At 34.7% G+C, this 19,454-nt stretch overlaps 4 protein-coding genes and 1 pseudogene across 5 annotated transcripts; 3 read left to right on the top strand and 2 right to left on the bottom strand.

The window, feature by feature from the left end:
- The first annotated feature begins 1,219 nt into the window (after positions 1–1,219).
- Positions 1,220–5,119, top strand: LOC105196357. The gene is made up of 4 exons (XM_011162267.3): positions 1,220–1,339; positions 2,381–2,514; positions 2,685–2,966; positions 3,825–5,119. The coding sequence occupies exons 1-4, from the start codon at positions 1,261–1,263 to the stop codon at positions 4,434–4,436; spliced, it is 1,107 nt and encodes a 368-aa protein (XP_011160569.2). The 5' UTR covers positions 1,220–1,260; the 3' UTR covers positions 4,437–5,119.
- A 593-nt stretch (positions 5,120–5,712) lies between these two features.
- LOC120357616 lies at positions 5,713–6,695 on the bottom strand (annotated as a pseudogene).
- A 3,388-nt stretch (positions 6,696–10,083) lies between these two features.
- LOC105196354 (mediator of RNA polymerase II transcription subunit 30) lies at positions 10,084–12,528 on the top strand. 2 transcript variants are annotated; one of them, XM_011162265.3, is made up of 5 exons: positions 10,084–10,342; positions 10,584–10,751; positions 11,530–11,940; positions 12,016–12,272; positions 12,357–12,528. In XM_011162265.3, exons 2-5 carry the CDS (start codon positions 10,634–10,636, stop codon positions 12,453–12,455), a joined length of 885 nt encoding a protein of 294 aa, XP_011160567.1. In that variant the 5' UTR covers positions 10,084–10,342; positions 10,584–10,633; the 3' UTR covers positions 12,456–12,528. The 2 variants fall into 2 exon arrangements, with proteins under 2 accessions (XP_011160567.1, XP_039303715.1); XM_039447781.1 differs by lacking the exon at positions 10,084–10,342 and adding an exon at positions 10,387–10,404 and having other exon boundaries at positions 12,357–12,491.
- LOC105196355 (gem-associated protein 7) lies at positions 12,300–13,299 on the bottom strand. Its single transcript, XM_011162266.3, has 2 exons — positions 13,095–13,299; positions 12,300–12,753 (listed from the first exon to the last, which is right to left on the bottom strand). The coding sequence occupies exons 1-2, from the start codon at positions 13,219–13,221 to the stop codon at positions 12,521–12,523; spliced, it is 360 nt and encodes a 119-aa protein (XP_011160568.1). The 5' UTR covers positions 13,222–13,299; the 3' UTR covers positions 12,300–12,520.
- Positions 13,300–13,517: 218 nt separating this feature from the next.
- On the top strand, positions 13,518–17,103 carry LOC105196402. Its single transcript, XM_011162338.3, has 3 exons — positions 13,518–14,152; positions 14,262–14,881; positions 15,717–17,103. The coding sequence occupies exons 1-3, from the start codon at positions 13,972–13,974 to the stop codon at positions 16,224–16,226; spliced, it is 1,311 nt and encodes a 436-aa protein (XP_011160640.2). The 5' UTR covers positions 13,518–13,971; the 3' UTR covers positions 16,227–17,103.
- Positions 17,104–19,454: the final 2,351 nt, after the last annotated feature.

The raw sequence follows: 19,454 nt of genomic DNA, 5'->3' as shown, positions 1-19,454 counted from the left end.
ACACGTGTGAAATGTAAAGTAATGACTCTTGCAAAAGCCATATAATATTTTTCATAATAATATAAGTAGGAAAAAACATTTTAATTAAAAAACAATCCGAAAATTTAAATGTCAAAGTATCATATCACCCGCAACAAAAGTGCACTATAAAAAATGGATAATACTGTCGTATTACGAAACGGAGCTGCGGTATAGCAATATGGTGTAGTAACGTGCTTATAAAAGATTTCAGGAGATGAAGTACAGCGAGAAAAAGGCGATACAGTTACCTCACCGAGTGGGCATGCTTGTTTAATGTACGTAAACTTTAACAGTCTGGATTCTACCGAAGTAAGTAAGGATTCGCGGCATTTAGTGGCAACACCTTGATTAGTTAACGACTTCTATCGTCGTATTTCAAAGAATGTTCTTGGTTTATTATTGCAAGGTGATTCTATCAAAATGCTTGCTTCGTCATTGCGAGAAGAAAAGGAAATCTGTCATCTGCACGTTGCCATATGTGTCATCAATTCTTACGAGTCAGAGATTTGTTGGTAATAATGGATGTTTGAGATAAAAATGTTTTTCCTACATTCAGGAGATGTAAAATTTTATGTAAAAATTTGCGTTTTACTGTGATTTCGAAGTAAACTGCTAGGTCATATAACAAATTAAATATATATATAAGATACATAAGTCGGAAATGACATGTAAGGTATTTTTACAAATAAATTTATTATGTATATATTTAACTAGATACAGATCTGAAAATAATTTTATTGAACCATCAAAATAATTAGGACGTTACTGACTGCTAGCATGGTGAAACTTTTTGCAATATTGCTTAAACATCCTTCACAATTATTTTAATGATTCAACAAAATTATTTTTAGATCTGTATCCAGTTAAATTTTTATATACTTCAGCAAAATCATTCTTTCAACGTATTAAAAAAAAACTATCCCTCATAAACATAAAAGCGGGCAAGATTTACTCATTTAACATAACTTCGTACAGTGTGCGTAAAACACAGTAATCGGTCGCGCGAAACCTATTATCATTACCGGCGCGCAAAGGGAGAGAATTGCGATAAGTTGTGCTCGTTTGGCTCGATTGCCGAAAATAAAGGAGAGCTCGACTTTTTGTTTCGATATTAACGGAACGGCGTTCCTGAACCGATGCTAACCCCGAGGGGCCTCTCCGTAGCATTAGCTAGAGGGTAGGGGACCATACATATAAAGGAGAGAGCCCCGTGCTCCGGGGGCCCAGTACCGTTCAAAGATGCAGGCTGCCGGGACGCTGCGTGGTACCAGGGCCATTTCCCTTCTGGCACTCCTGGTACCTCTCATTGGCTATGCCTGTGAGTAAATACGATGTTCAAGATTCCCGCCCGGACGACCACTGATATGTGATAATTCAACCGCATTGTGGAAGATCAGTGTTGTGCAGTGATCATAATTCGGGATTATAGCTAGTGCGCTTCTTTAAAGATTTTAAGACACTTTGCGAATAATAAATTTTAGGAGCATGATAAATTTGCAAAACATTCGGCAAGCATATTTTTTTTAATGACAAAATGAGTAAAAAAAATCTCTTAAATTCAAGTGCATCATTTTTTAATTATACGTGAAAACTAAAGTATTTTAATGAATTAAATATCGATAAAATTTTAAGTTCTTAAATTAAAGAAAACTACAATTTTTATTTACTAAAATTTTTTTCTGCAAATTGATCTTTATTTAAATTTATTTTAATATTTAGTTATTTCATAATTATTTTCCAATGAGTTTTATTTAATAATGTTTGAATAATTCAGTAATTCAAATAAATAAATATTAAAATAAGTTTAGACAAAGATTAACATTAAAAGCAGAAAAAATATTAATAAATAAAAATTTCAATTTTAATTTTACAAATAACTATATACAAAATTAATTATTTCTAAGAAAACATGTCAGAATCTGCAATTGATTATTAAAGTAAAAAAATAAAAATGAATTTTTGAAGATCAAAAAGAATACGTTTTCATGAATTAGTCCGAGATAATTTTATATTAAAGTAAACGCAATTACAGAATAAATTGCAAATCGAGAATTCAAAAAACTACATAATTTTTATTTTTATAATTTTTAAGTGGAAAAAAATGTCGTACTAGAGATAAAGGCTACTTATTCAAATTAGTCAACTGATTATAGCTTATGGTAACAAATCTATTCACAGATGATGGTTAAATGAGCGCTTAGAGTCTAGCTAATCCCTATGCACGCGATTAAATATCCGCATTGCTATCATAGCCAATAAGCTCGCCTTGCCAAGTGAGCATTTCCAGCGCAATCATCCGTATTAAGCATACATTGTTTCTCATTGCCTAGTTTCAACTAGAGTGTTCGACTTCTTCTAGATTCGAGTCCCCTACAATATTTGCCAAGCATCCCGGGATACATTCCCGTTTATATAAGATACGGAGACGAACCGTTGGAAGGAATAAATCCCGAGTTGGCCGAAGCATTCGGAGAGACAACGAATTCGGCTAAGGTATCGATATTCAATTAATTACGCCTTTAATGCGAGAGGCACATACGAGAATAATTGCTACTTGTTACAAAAACGGGAGATAAATATCGATTTATCTTTAGAATTCATCATAAATACCGCGTGAATTGAGATAAATTTTACAGAGATGTTAATCTCATATTATACGATAGAGTTTGCAGAAGATAGACCACACACTCGCTCACGAGTCTGACAATTTCAAAGATGATGATGTAAACGTTTTTCTGGAAGAACCGAAGAGGGAACACGATTATCCGTTGCACGCTCGAGCGGCGGAAAGTCGTTCATTCGCCTCTGTCAACGATCCAAGGAATCCTAATAAACCAAAGCTTCTAAGCATTTATACATTGCCCGATGATAGAGAAAACAGGCCACGTAGACGTTATCGAGGAAGATCTAGGATAAAGGATTCTAGAAAACGGCCCGCGTTTAAGGTATAAATATAAAAATAACAAATAATTAATTATCATAATCACGAAATTAATCAAAATTAATTAATTTTCAAAGAAAATTTTGGAAAGCAGATAATTTCTTTTAGTTTCAAAGGAATTTCACAGAGTAATACGCAACAGTGGCTCTTGTCCATAATGAATAAAGTCTCATCAATGACTCAATAAGCATTTATCATCCTATAATACTTTTACTATTAAAAATAAAGATTACTTCATGTAAATTGTATCCTTCGCAAACAGCGTTTAATTCCAAGAAGTGGCATTGCTAATTTGAATGTAACGCATTTTCGATGCATCCATCTCGTTTGACGTCCGCGTATAATCTAAAAGAAAAATCTCTTTGAGTTACCTGACGTTGTTTGTCGCTTCATCGACACGCTGCAACGCATTTAAAGATTCAATCTACGCATGCTTGAGCTTTATAAACCGATACATAGTATTACAGAACTAAAGGCGTAAATATCTTTAATTTATTTTTAACAGCCTCTAGAAAACGTATATTCTTGTCTGGATTAATCGCTTCGTCTATTTACAATTCAAATGTTTAAATAAATTACAAATGATAATGCCAGTTTAAAAAATACGCGTTTTATACAAGATTTTTTTTTGTTTAACAAATGTTATAATATATGTGTGTGTCAATTTTTATTTCTTCGAAATAATATTGATTCTTAATTTTTAATCTTAATTTTTCTAATTTAAAATAACAAGTAAAGCTCAACGTAAATGGAATTTTTAGATGTGTCGCCATATGTCGATAAAGCAACAAGGTATGTTCAACAAAAAACTACATACATTTGTTATATGTAAATTAACAAATTTACGTAAAACATTCTATAGGACAATCCACTCTCGGACGAAGAAAAGGAAGAATTGGAAAAATTGGCGATTGAGGTCGAAAAAGAGGAGACCAAACCGAATGATCTCTACGCTCCATATCCCAGACATTTTGGATCACCCAAAAATACGCACAATCGACATGAAACAAACGATTTTATCGCGCCGATAAAAGTGCAAGTTCCCCTCGACGAATCTTTGACAAACTTGCCAAAAATTCCCCAAAACACCGACTTTTTACAATCGAATCAAGATATCGCTATACCTGAGGCGGAGAATGAGGAACCATTAATTAAAGGGCAACGTCCGGCCACACTTTGGTCTAATGTACATAAACTATCGCCTATCGATTTGCCAAATGAAACTGAAACTAACAAAGATACTATATTTGAAGCTGAAAAAGAAAAATCGGAAACAGACCTTAGTACGAAAATAAATCTGTTAGAAATACCTCAAGATACTACAGATTTTTTGAAATCTTCAGACAATACCGCTGAAGCCAATGAACAGGAACCACCTTTTAAGATACAAGGTCCAGCAACAATTTTGTCGAATGTAGATAAACTGTCACCCATTGATTTGCCAAACGACAGTAAAGCTAATAAAAAAAAATAAAACAAAAGATTTTTTACACAGCCTACCGACAAAGTCGCGAATCAGATAATCAAAGCTTTTTAAGATAAACTCTTTTATAACTTATTTGTTGTAATAATATCGGATGTCCCAAATCACCTCTTTTTCAACCGTAAATTCTTCGAAAAAATCTCAGAATAAATTTTCTGAATTTTTCTTAATGAAAGTTCCTGAGAAGGCATTTGTCACAATGTTTTTGCAATTGTCTCGATTGCTAATATTAAACATTAAAGTGTAATTAAAATAAAAATATTTTCTAAAAGTTATTTTGCGACGTAATTAACCTAGTATAAAAAATTCATCATAAAATCTCGATGTATAAAGAAATTTATAATGGAAGAAAAATGTGATTATAGACATCTGTATATTATAAAAAACAATAAGTTTCAAGCGCAAGCCACTTGCTGAACGAGAGAAACATTTTTATAATTTTGTATTATTTATGATGAGATGACTTATTGTTTATGTTATCATAAAGAATATACTACACTGTAGACTTCACAGTCTTCCAAGTGACTGTTACTGCTTCTAAGTTTGTAAAGTTTGTTTGCACATTGTAAATTATGTTAAGGATAAAATTATTGTGTAAAGTTATTTTAGAACGTTTCTAATAAAATCGCTATCGCAAAATTATTCAAAATAGTGAATAAAAATTTATATATCGATTTGTCTTTTTATACAACGGGCGTTCAAGTGTATTCTAATTTTTTCTCGGAAACGCGAGCAAATAAAAACTTTTTTAATTTTAAGACACGCAGGTGTCTTTTTGTTAAGGATAAATAAAAAAGTTGGCGGCACACCGGCTTCAAGGAACATTAATTATGGTATCGCTTTCAACTTTAAGCGGTGCCAATTTTTTACTTATCCTTAGCGAATACCTGCGTGTTTTAAGACGCGTCGAATGTTTTTACATTTGCTTTCATTTCCAAGAAAAAAGGAGACCTTACAGCTTCAATACTCTTCGTATTATACTTCACTTATACTTTATTTATATAAATACATGATCGAATTGTATATGCATATATCAATGTTGCAGGTAATATTAATTAAAAGCATACAAAAGATCATTAAAAAAGTAACATGTTATAATTGAATCTTAAATGACGATACAAAGTTTATTTAATGATTTTGTTATAATCTTGTTTCTACATAAATGCTTTACACATTTTAATTGGCTTATTTAGTTAATAATTGTTAATTACAACGTCAGTGATTTTTAATCAAGTAAAGCGAGCAGGCTCACTCAATAATTTCACTGTCAACGTTCTACTGCTCGTGTAAAACGTGTATCGTAGTTATCATGTCCAGATTTTAAAATTAGCATAGCTGGAATAATGTTGAATCGACCATTTGTAAGAGTCGTGGCAGGATCGTTTAATTTATGAAGCGCGTCATCATCAATGTTGACGCGCAAACTATTCCTATTATACGATCCTGCAAAAATCTCTTGCTCGAGAGAATAAACGTTTTGCCTTCAGATGTACGCGCATAGGAAGGAACGTTCTCTTTTATCTCTGGCATATAAACGTCTCGTATAGTTCGACAGCGCAAACTTTCTTGTCCGATTTCATTGTCTAATGGATTGTCGGAAAAGCCGTTGTACGATAATTTCGAGGATATTTTTGCGTCAATAAATGTCGATGCTCCAATATTTTTTGCAAAACTTTCGTTTCGTAAACACGGGGATTTATCTCGCACGGCATTGTAAACGTTTGCCATTAAATTTCTGATTGAACAAGGATCTTCTTCAAATGCTCGAATTTTAGCAATCTTCGACAAAGCAGCAATTAAACAATCCTTTTTTCTAAAAAACATTTTTTCTTTTTTCATTCTCCTTATGTCGAGAGCTATTTATTTATTGATGATTCAAAAGGGTTAAAATTTTTTGACTTTCTATCAACGTTTCAGAATTATTAAAATTAGGTAACGAATCAGATTCTCCCTTTAGATGATTATTAACATCCTTTGCGTCAGTGCTTATGCATTTCTCTTCCGTGTCGACATTAGTCACGGATAACCCATCGCTACTTATCAGAATGAAAGCCGATGACAGCAGGAAAATCAGCGTTAACCAGCGTGTTAACATTGTTCTACAAAGCTAACAGGATTTTCTTCAAGTGTGAATTGGTCCTCGGTAGAAAGCGGCGCGAACAACCGCATCTGCGACACGATTGCGGCTGTGTCGCGAAAGATACTGACGGAAAAAGTTAAACTTGCGTGAACGCACGAACGAACAAGGTTGCCGAAGAACGATAAATTGGACTATTATGTTCCACGCCTTAGCTCCTTGTGCACTGACCTTATCCCCGCTTCCCACAAAATCTTTTTTTTTTTTGTTTAATCAAACACCAAAACGCATGTATATTTAAGGAAACATATTGTTTGTTTGGATCAATCGTATCGAATTTTTCAAAGTTAAATAAATTTGTTTAATTGTAATGTACTTTTTGTCTAAGTGTCGTGGTATATATGTTTAATATTTGAGTGCAAAAAAATATTAATCGCGTAAATTTTTTCTTTTTTAATTGCAATCATCGGTAGAACTTTTAATAGTACTAACTGGAACTCTTGTCAAATGTATACTAATATTTATTGTTTTCTTATCCTTTAGGGTGCGCTCACATGGGATGCGGAATGACGGAACTGTGGAACTGCGTTCGTGATTGGTAGTGGCTTCATTCCGCTGAGTCCGCTCAGCTAATTGTAAGGTGTATTTTCCTATGTCCCATTGAGCAGAAATTACGGAATGCGCAATTAGCGCTAATCAATCGTAAGAACCTTCCCGTAGATCACTTATATGAGATCTGCCGGAATAGTGTTTGTCATTGGCTTGCATTGATTACGCATTTACAAGTTCCGTTCCATGGCAAATAAGAAACAAACTGATGATCGGAAATCACACATACTTTATAACACTATATTATTTAATATTAAATAATATTCCTGAAATATTAGATTTAATATCTATTAAAAAATATTATATTCTCGGAATATTACTTTAATATTATTTTAATTTTTAATAATATTTGTGTAATATTCTAAGAATATTGTAGCTCTTATAGGGTACAGGGAAGCTTGCATACGGACTGTATATGTGTATCGATTTTGATTTACATTTTTGCTCTTGCTTCAAAAAGACAGACAGATACATATACAACATTAGAACGCGGTTATTTAGCTGCTATTGCAGCAATGAAATCTGATAAATTATTTACTGTTATTTCCGGGCTTTTAAAAAAACTAAAATCATAGTGCATTTGATCAACGAAGACTGCATCAGAAGATTATAAAATTGTATATTCTATATACAATGACAAAAAAGAGATAATCGCAATCCTTCTGTAGAATAAAAGTACGCATAAAAAAATTTGGATAGGATAGATTTTACGAGAAAATCGAAAAGAAGAAAAGAAGAAAAAATCTGTGAATGGCCATGTCCACGATTTAGCTGATACGATTTTTCGAGATGCCATACGCTCTCTCTACACGTGAACATACACTACGATGCCAACGTACCTACAAGCAGTTAGTCAATACTTCGGTAAGCACGTCAATCGCGTCTGTTGGCACACCTGGCGAAAGGATGAGTGGCAAACGCGCGTACACAAATTTTAAATTTTTCCTATCTAAGGGTGCGTTCAGATTCCTCACTCGGGTGCACCCAGATGTCATTTTATTTTTGTTGTTTATCGAATGTTAAACAAGGGTGGAATGATGCCTGAGTGCACCCGGGTGAGGAATCTGAACGCAGCTCTAATGGTTTACGCGCGATTCATTGAGTCGCAATTTATACGAGCGCAATCAGGACGAGACACAAATACTGAAAAGTGAAGGCGAATAAACAGCAGATACAAATGAATTGACTCGTTCGTCGAGTGTATGAAGTTAGCATTTCAGTGTAAACATCTTACGATTAAACTGCGTATTAATTAGCATCCAGCAAAGTTGCATAGTTCATGATAAGTTTTAACAGTTTTGTCAAATTTACTTTAAAAATCGCAATTTTAAGAAATGAGATGCTAACTTCCGACAACGTTAAATAGCATCTCACCGTATCTTAAATCGTTAACGGTGGGAGAGTAAAAATCCATGGAGTTTTAAAGTCTAGATAGGTTCAGTGAATAGTTCTGATAATTAAAATCCAATAATTATAAGAAATTATTAAAAGAAATGTACAATAGTGAGATGCTACAGTTCTGGAACGAGTTTTGGGCTGTAAAAAAGTTTCAAATAGCAAATTACGTCCCCAAAAATAAGCTCGTGAAAAGTTGTGACAACTAGCACACTTCTAATAATTATAAATAATTATTATGAATAAAAAATCCACACGATAGAGAAATGGTGTGACACTATCGCGGGTTTTGGGCCCAAAAATATTTTTCCTACAGTCCTCAACATATTAGCGCCTTCCAAAGATATACGGTCAATTATTTATTAATTAAAAAAAAATTGTTATCTGTGTGAAAGACGTATTTTCGCTTATATGGGTGAGATGCTGGTTTATATTCCAGAGTTCTGTGTACAAAAAAATATTTTTTGTCTAAATCTGAAAGTATCTAAGCTTTATCGGAAGTTATTAATTTTTTGTTGATTAACTAACATTGGAATCGACCGCAACTCTTTGGAACGCGCTTTAATACGTTGAGAACTGTAGGAAAAATATTTTTTCGTACACAGGACTCTTCGAAAAAGACCAGCATCTCACCCATATATGCGAAAAGTCGACTTTTTCGGAAGTTATTAATTTTTTGTTGATTAACTAATATCGGAATCGACCGAAACTCTTCGGAAGTCGTTTTAATATGTCGAGAGCTGTTGGAAAATTTTGGGGCCCAAAACTTGCGGCTGTATCACAGCATCTTATTATCATATAAATTTTTTATTTACAATAATTAATTATTATTATCAGAAGCGGGTCAGGGACTGCAACTCTTCACAAACTAGTGTATGGCGACACAATGCATTTTTTAAAATGTTTTTGGGGCCCAAAACTCGCCACAGTGTCACAGCATCTCTCTATCGTTTGGATTTTTTATTCATAATAATTATTTAGAATTATTAGAAGTGCGTTAGCTGTCACAACTCTTCACGTGCTTGTTTGTGGGTACGTAATTCGCCATTTAAAACTTTTGTACAGCCCAAAACTCATGCCAGAACTGTAGCATCTCACTATTGTACATTTTTTATAATAATTGTATGAAAAATAGTCAATTACATAGAATGTTAATCTGCATTAAATAAATTTTTGTACATTCAAATAATTAGTGAAATTTTTACTGCAATATTTATTTTTACATTTATCTTTTAAATATAAATTTAGAGTTAAATATTTACTCAAGTTTGAAATATTCTAATGGTAACGAATAATAATAATAATATTAATAGTTGATAAAGTAGAATTTATTCTGTCAACAATAACAAAATTTGAAAAATAAATAAATCTACGTTTTATAAATTTCACAAACAATATTTGAATTGAAATTTTGATGGATGGTTTAAAATATATTACAGAAATACATTTTATCAGTAGTAGGTAATAATATATTGTCACCTGATATATTGCGTTGATGAAATATCGACATATCATCATTTATAAAATATAGACATTATTAGTATACATCATATTGTCGAAACATTGTCGCAAGCAAAAGAAAAAAAAGAGTAGAAAGTGCACACAAGTGCAACTATAAAAGCTACTGTGTTGCCTTTGTAACGCGTATCACGAATGCACTGATTGTGAGAGATGCATTCGACAATTTTCTCACGTGACTAGAGTAAACGCGTTCGTTTGACGGCTCTTCGCATGCGTGTATCGAAGAAAGATTTCCACATGATTGTGTTATAAATAACGTGGCATTGCTGGATAAATTAGTAATATAATTAATCAGGTAATCAAATGACGTTAAAAATTTAAGAAAAACACGATATCATTAACGATTAATTAGACAATGTAAGAGGTTTTCTTTCGTTTTTCACATAAATTACGTAGTAGTACGAAATTGTAAAATTAATTGCAAATTGTCCTTGATGGAAATAATATCCGTAAATAAAGTCTACGCCTTGCCGGCATGTGCAACGTAATATAACCTCAAAATGACAATTGACTGGTAATGTTGATTTCTGTTCTAGAGGATATATTAATCATTTGACAAGTATTATTTAAAAATAAGACCGCACACATGGCTGGCCAACAGCATCCTTTCCTATCTGGGTTTCCCAATGTGCAGCAATCTGCTATGCGCACACAATTTGGTGGCGGACAAATGGTTTCTGGTTTGATGGGCCCACAACAAGGCAGTAAGTATTTAAATAATTCTTCCTATTTACAGCATTTCCATTTGTTTTTGATATATGTATCTTATATCACATTGTTGTGATATGAGATGGATACATGTCTATTTTTATATGTTTGTTTGACAGTACTATTTATGTCTCAATGTTACGTGAAAAACTAAAGAGTTTTAATGCCCAAAATATTATGATTACAGTTTCTAGTTCAGAATCTTGTGTGTTTTGATTTAATTTCCCTGAACAATTTAAAATTTTTAAGTGATTCAATATTTTTTCAAGTAATTTGAAATTGAAGCCATTTAGATTCTTTAAACAACTATGAAGTACATATTTCAGTTTTTGTTAACTACTGCGAAATAATAAATTATTTTTATTAATCCTGTGTAGACACTGTGGTAATTTAAAGATTCTCAGGCAATTTTTTCATTTTGAATTATTGCATAAATGGTAAACAGAAAAGATCAGCTTTCCCTCCCTAAAAAAAAATTGTTGACAGAGAAGTGACAGAGAACTTATTAGTCCAAAGACATCGGTGTTTTGTTAGTCATATTTCATACAGTCAAATGAGTAAGAATTAAGTGTGTGCTACAATGGTGCCTACAAAAGGTTAATTCTAATTTGTTGAAAAATTATGAAAACGATAACAAAATAGATTGATTATTTAAGTTAGTGCTTACAAAGAGATTTGCCAACAGTACGTTCTAATATGTATAAAATGACTAGACAAAATTTTGTGAGTAAATTATAAACTAGAAATTAAGGAATCCTGTAATGATTGTTTTAGATATGGTGAGCTCTCAGCAATTTGGCATGGGGGTTGGTGTTGGAGTAGGTGTTGGTAATGTTGGAGCTAATGCCATGGGAATGCCTAATTCTCAACAAGTCTTGGCACAGCAACAACAACAGCAACAGTCTATGGCAATGCAACAACAAATGCAGCAGATGCAGCAGCAACAGTTACAATTACAGCAGCAGCAACAGGCTGCAATGGTTCAACAAAATAATCAAACTAATAATCAGGCTACAACACCACAGACACCAGTACCAGTATCCACACAGCCACCACCGCGACAACAGCAGAATAAAGAATTCAACACCGTTAGTTTATGTAAATTTGGACAAGAGACCATACAGGAAATCGTCAGTCGTACCTTAGAGCTCTTCCAAACTCTTAAAGTTCTTCAACCACCTAATGGTTATTTTTCTAATTTAAAATTAAAATATTAAATATATTTTTCTTATATACGCATTATTATATTTATAAGTGTAGGTACTACACAAGGGTCGAATATAGCGAACGAAAAAAAGAAGAAAGTCTATGAACAATTGGAAATGATCAAAATGATGTTCAAACGTCTGAGACTGATATACGAAAAATGTAACGAGAACTGTCAACTGCAAGGAATGGAATACACGCATATAGAAAGTTTAATTCCATTGAAGGAAGAATGGGACATGAAATCTGATGAAAAGAAGACTTCGGAAGCTTACAGACTCACATGTGAAGAGAGGAAGGAAATTATGGAGGTGAGGCGAATAAGATTATTATCCACATTAACGCATAATTCTTATATTAAATCTCGATGAAAATTGGAATTATTTTTTTTCCAGCAAGTGGTATTAAAGAATAGGCACATTAAGGAAATAATCGACCACTTAAGACGCATTATTTCCGAAATAAACACAATGTTAAATATGCGTCGATCGTAGGTTACCAAATATAGATAATTACGTTTACATATTATTCTAAAAAAACACAAAAAATAAATTTTTTTTTACAACACATTTGACATTGCAGTGTTTACTTGCTTCTCACACTCTTCTTGTCCTTCGATATTAATATCTATGTCCAAACAAATTATGTCATTGGTTCGGAGGATGGCTTCCGGAATCATTCCCAGTGGTGTCTTCAAATTCCTTACGAAAACTTTGGAACATTCGATGTCGCAACCTCTGAATTCGCCTGACACTTGTGTATTTTCGTATAAAGAAAATTCTACTGGTTTACCTATAATATTTGAATACCAATTGGTAATGACAATTGCTAAGTAATCTAAGAAATTATTGACATTTCCGTGAACAAATGTTAACTGTAATTAATATTCTTTTCTTGAATAATGCCTTGCGATAGATATTGCCTGCACAAGTAGTAAGTTTGAATTTTATCCTGTATTTCTTACTGCAAAAAATTAAATTTGATTTTGCTTCGTTTGTCAAAGTCACAATAAAATCGCGACTTTGCGAGAGTTATACTTGATAAAATTACTTCAATATCTCGTCGACTTTACCGACGGAAATCGACCTGATTCTTTCTAGTTTGAGACAAAGTGAAAACGCGGACTTTCTTACCGATAATGCCGTTAATGACACGCAGAAAACGTTCCCGCAGAATCGCACGGGCCTTTTGTTTCTCCGGAGCTGTGAATGGCAAATCGAATTTATTCGCACTCGAATTAGTTTCGTCTTGTTCAGTCATCTTCTGTTTAGGAAACGTATCATTCGGTCTCGAGACTGCTCTGGACTGACGCTAAATCGCGTGAGAAATGGCGAAGCCTGAAGATCGCATGCGCGTCGAAGAGAAATGGCGCTTTATTTGAATTCTCACAGAAAGTTATCAGTCAATATTCATAATAATGTGATCACACATCAGATGGATTATTCGGCGTTGAACCAAAATTTGTTTAACACAAGTTTGTTTAACACATACCGTTGTTACGTAAGTATAAACAATGGAAAGATTAAAAAAAGTGAAAGTTCAAACAGATGAGTACAACGTGTAAAATACCTGATGTGGGCTAATTGAAAGTAACTGTAAAAATAACCGTAAAGAAATTCTCGATTATACTGTTTTCTCTATAATACATAAAAATGTAACTCAAGTGATCAAAAGATTAGAAATTAATACAACTTATTTTTCAAATTTTTAAAAAGGATATAATCACAGTATAGAAAAAAAAAACTATAAAGTTATGTAACATACTCGTATTGAGATTTTTGTTTAAATAATATGTTATCACCTTAATTTATATAATTATTAAAAGAAGCTACCGTGTAAATTTTAACAAAGCGTTTGCATGATCCGAACACACGAAACCTCTCTGAATATGAAAGTTTTGAAAGTAGTCGGGTACAATTAAATAATCTCAGACGTCCTGCATCGATAGCCCACATTTTCCGTACGAAGCGTAATCACCACGGTTAGATCGATGTTATTAGCATACTTATAATGATATCTTCCAAACACACTTTCGAAAGTCGAAACGAAGTCAAGCATGGGGGCGACCCGCAGCTTTTTAATTTAGTTAGAGCAGTCTATGCGGTGTCACCTCATTTTCGTTCCGATCACGACGCGGTAACGATGGGCTCCCTCATCATTGTTTTAACAGCCTTCGCTGTATATTGCAGTGGTAAACAACTATTATATTCGACATTCGAGCGAATATTTCGACGTCGGTTCCGTGGCCACGTCGTTTGATTCATCTCCCCGATTCCAATTAACCACTCTTTTTGTTGCAGAGGTGTATTGTGACACACTTCCGACCAAGGTCGCTAAACCGGAAGATATCGTGCTCCTCGAAAGAAACAACAACAGTTATGCGATAATTGAGAAGGAAAACTTTTGGAAAAATATCAGTCTATCGAGGCGCAAACCGACGAAAGTAGAGGATGAACCGAGGAATCTGAGCAACACGAACACCGTGGCGGACAAAAGAAGAGGACGATTTCTGAGTAGTTTGGCCTTTCTAACTGGCCTCAGCTTCGGCGGATTGGCCACCGCGGCATCCTCCGGCATGAAGAGTATCGCTAAAATGCCGCAAGCCTTCAGTATAAACCTAGGTTCTTCGAAAACCTCACCATACTTCGCCGCCTATTACAGTCAATACCCCTATACTCCCTTGCTGCCTTATCCGTTTTTTTATCCCGGTTCGCTCGGACTCACGTCAATAGACCCCGCGAAACCCCAGACGCCGCAGAACGATTTAACGCCGCAAGTGATAAACCTGTTGGACAACCGACCGATCGATCTCGCGGAGAACAACGAGGATTATACAGATACGGAGAAGTTGAACGCGGCCAATGGGGCTGACGATCGCAAAAGATTGCGAGTCGAAGTCGATCGAAACGCGGAAGAGAAGGTAAGGATGTAATAGATCTCAGTTATCGCCGCGATGAGCAAATAGAAATCAGAGCGGAAAGCCACGCGACGTTTTATCTCGTTGCGCATCTCACTCAGCAACGGGTATCATGCTTTCTCAAAAATTCTAACATCGATTACCCGCACGGTCAATTAATTGCGCGAAAGTATCCGTGTACCGTAATATATTTGTACCACATAAATTCTCCAATTATATTAATCGCTTATTCATATTTATTGCATTTACGTACTAAAAATCCCAAAGCGAGCTTTAAAGTTTCCAAGTTATTTGTGTGACACATATCTTTTGGATCTATTTATGTGAGAACAGGTCATCTTATCGCGTATGCTCGGATAATAACATAGTTATACGACATGTGTTCACATGACAAATGATTAAGGCTTCATCGTATCTGTCGTTACGCCTTCGTACCTTCCATGTGAATGACTAGACGTGTGTGCATAATTTTATTTGGACTCGCAATGTGTACGTGCCAAGATAAAGGCTTATACGCGCGCGTTAAAGTATTGGCTCTTAAACGGAGCGATATCTTGTATAAAGTCACGCGTGTCCAGTCGCTAATCTCATCGCAACAAAAATATTTTTTTACTTTACCTCGCTCCTGTTTTGAGGCGCGTACAATATAGCTTCGTTAAAAGATATCCTAATATCCCTAATAACAAATGATAATATTGATTTTAATATCGTTTGATTTACTTCTATGTTATATCATATGCATGAAAGATATAAAATACCTTTTCTTGCGAAAATATATTTATTTACGCTTAATTCGCAATAACGTATTGCACGTTAATTTATTAACAAATTTCATTAGGGTACGATAAGCAGGTGCAAAGAGAGTCAGCGAAAACACAGCAACACCTTGAAAGGAATGGCCAGAGAGCGTGAATATCTTGAAACGAATGCCGCCGATTTGCGAGAAACATTGAATTTTCGAGTTGCGAATCAGACCATATTTGATAACGCAACTACGACAAATTCACCTTCAAATACAACCCATCACCACCACCACCACCATCATCATCATGGTCATAAGGAATATGGTCATCCGCACTTCCCAGGATATTACGGTGGGTATCCACAGAATATACATCACGTGGAGCTCACGACGTTGCAACCGTACAGTCAGATCAGCTACAACGTACCGTATGAACAGCCCGCTAATTTTTATCCCGACGATAAATATAATATTTATTCGGGTCCTAATCCACCTTTCTCCGCGTCCGATCATACAAACGAATATGCAGGCTCGGACTTTAACCGATTGTATCCTTCGGGATATCAACCGCCAAATATCAGCGATGGCTTTAAACCCGTGATATAAGATTTAGATAAAGCTCGTGAAATTCCATCAAATTGTGAATTGTATCATGGTGAACTTGTAAAAATTTAAATCTTCGCAATTAAAGAAATTGCTTATTATACAAAAATTTAAATTCATAAGATGAATAAGATCAAGAGAGAGAGAGAGAGAGAGAGAGCAAGAGAGAGATATCTTAATAGCGTGTTTAAAACTATACAATTTATCATATATCTAACTGTGCTTATTATGACGCATTATAATTAATTTTCGAGTCAGTTATACTAGAATTATAAAAAATTTTAGAAATATTTGATATATTTCGTTTTGTAAAGTTCAGACAAAATTGAGGTATTTTGTTATAATTTATTATTTTTATATATAAGTTTATTTGTTATATATTAAGAAGCACGCCCACGTTAAAAAGATATAGATGAAGTGTTTAAAGTTTTTTTTATATCATATTTTCTAATATCCATTTATACTATTATATTTGCAACCTAACAGACACATATATTGTACTGTCAATTATTGAAATATATCGTCTGTCAATTTTATCTAATTACATTTTGATTTATGATAGTTTTCCTAGTTTAAATATAATTATCACTAGATATTTCATGTTTGTTTTTTTTTTTAAGAAATACATAATTTCTTATAAATTAGTTGTATAATATCAATGATTAGTATACAACTTTATTATTGAAGCTTAATTACAACACAGAAAAATTACTTTAAGTTAACGACATATTCTTTGAAAGAATGTATACATTGGAGCAATATCTTATGTAATAAAAGTGATGTAAAAGTTACATAATAATTTATTATATTTTGTAACAGCCAAGAATCTAATTGCTAATATGCGCACAACTCTCATTTTTTCTATTTTTTAAGTAATTATTTACATTCTTGTTAGAAAAAAAAATTTTTTTTCGACAATTGCGTAATCTACAAATTTTTAAATCACATCACTGCAGATATTTAATTTTGTGATCGAATCCATAACTGACAACATTATTAAAGTCAATCGCGACGCATTATTAAAAGTAGTTTTATTTCACGAGAACGTTCACTCTGAGAAATTTGTATCCTTGATAACGCGAGTTTAACTTGTTTGAACAATTGCTCACGGGATTGCACAGTTGTATGGAATTGATTTTTGTGCAAGTCAATCGATAAAACGATAATCCGCTAATGGCATTCGAGTTTTGTTGATCAGCGTGAGTGGCATAACGACAACGGCGACGACAACTATCGGAAATAAACATCGAGTAATAAATAAATGACTGTTTCGTCGGAGTCTCGACCAATTGGACGTCGCTACTCGCAAGGAAGAAACCTGTTTTATTTTCGGACGAGTTTGGAGGGCTGGGCTTCTCGTCTATTTCGAGAAGGCCGCCAACCGCTGGTATTGTGTCTCTAAAGACGCCGGTACTTTGCAGCTTTCGCGCGTAATTTTTCAGCCGGCAGATTTTCGTAATCTAAACTGCGCACCGACATTCGACTCGCAACTACATAAGCAAAGTGATATTTAAAAGAACACAGGAAGCACAGAAAAATGTCTCCTAATGTATATTACCGTCGTTTTCCAAGTAATACAAATATCGAAAAATATTACAATTGAAAGGAACGCCATTAAACTTGAGACACAGATTATTGCGTAATTGGAAGAAAATGTAAGTTGAAGAAAATGCGGAAAAACATGGAAAGTGTGCAGATACGGTATGCAAATATGCGTGATAGCCGGATAGTTAATTATTGTCGTCGTTGCGCTTTCGCTCTTAACACATCCAGGCGACGAGCGGATCGTTTCAACAAGTCGCGCGCGTGCCCCTGTCCCGAAGTGCGTGCGAAAGACGGGAGCTTTACAGGCGGGTGAATCAATCGCGAAACTCTGACACAGTCGCGATTACAGTAATTTCCCTCGATCATTACACTCTCGGCGTGACGGGCGTGTATACGATGCGCGGAGTGGCACGTCGCCCGGCGATTCCGTGAGCTCGCGGCGCGATTATGTGGGTGAGCCCCGTGCCGGCATCGCGTGCGCGATTGTGCAATAAACACGAGATAGGAAATGATCGGCTTCCTTCGCGGAAGTGCTAAGTTTTCTTTAAAAACGACGATGCTATCGAGCGCCACGTGGCTGGCCGATTTAATGCCCATTTCTCTCGGGCGTGTCGTAAATAATTTCGTTTCAAAACACATGGCTCTCGCGTAATAAGCTCCGTTTGGACGATATCTGCAAAATGTTCTCGAGCTAGTTACTATGATTGAGATAGTCTGCCTTGCCAAGCGACGACGTCCCTTCAACGTGTCACGTCGCCACGCGAGCCTCGCAGCACGAAATATTTTATTCGTATTTTTTAACGCGTTTCTGCGCACCACGAATGAATAGTCTAGCACGGTTCTGATAATTTTAACGATTTGCAATTTTACGATTGTTCGTAATCTTAGTAGCAACGAAGTTTCCGAACGTTGCAGCAACGTTTAGTTTTTAGATTTCGACTAACTACACATACGCAAAACCCTTTTGCTTTCGAGCATTGAGAATAATTCTAGACGAGATGACGAATACATCGTGTAAGATTCGGCGATGCTTTACTAGACCAAGGTTGACGATTAATCGCGCCACGTACGTATCTGCAAAATCGAACTAGATCGGGTCTCTTTAAATCTAAATTTATACCGGGTGTCAGAGTTGAACGCCCTGGGATTTCCGGTTCTTCGCGTGTGCACTTCGCTTTTCCCCTTCACGGACCTTTTTATTTTTCGTGCGAGCACTTACGTCTCCTCTTCTCATACCCGCTTTCTGTTGCCGGCGATCTCGTTTTTTTTTTCCACGCGAAACCCAATAGCCCTGTATCCTCTAGGATACTCCAGGACTATTTCCTGCGAGACTGCGCCGGTCGAGCCGGATGAGAAACCGCAAATGTTAAGTCTCACCTCTCAGTGACACCATACATGCTATTCAGCATGTATTTCGTATGGGAAATAGCAGCTATTAAACTTTTACGTGTGTAATTCTTTACTCGAATTTCAAAGGTTTCGAATATTCTAAAATAATCGTGTGACATTGAGTCTCGTTAAGGTATATTTTTTTTTAATTTTTCGCACCAGATATTTTTATTGATTGCATTTAATTTGGAAGATTATCTCTCTCATTCAAGATCTAATAACATTTATAAAAATACAATTAAATCAGAAATTCTAAAAGTAGTAAATTAAACGTTACGTGTTTAACAAGTGCGATTT

This window comes from Solenopsis invicta, chromosome 4 (assembly GCF_016802725.1).
Source record: "Solenopsis invicta isolate M01_SB chromosome 4, UNIL_Sinv_3.0, whole genome shotgun sequence".
NCBI lineage: Eukaryota > Metazoa > Arthropoda > Insecta > Hymenoptera > Formicidae > Solenopsis > Solenopsis invicta.
Note: the sequence above shows the minus strand (reverse complement) of the source record. Positions and strands in the feature narration are given on the sequence as shown.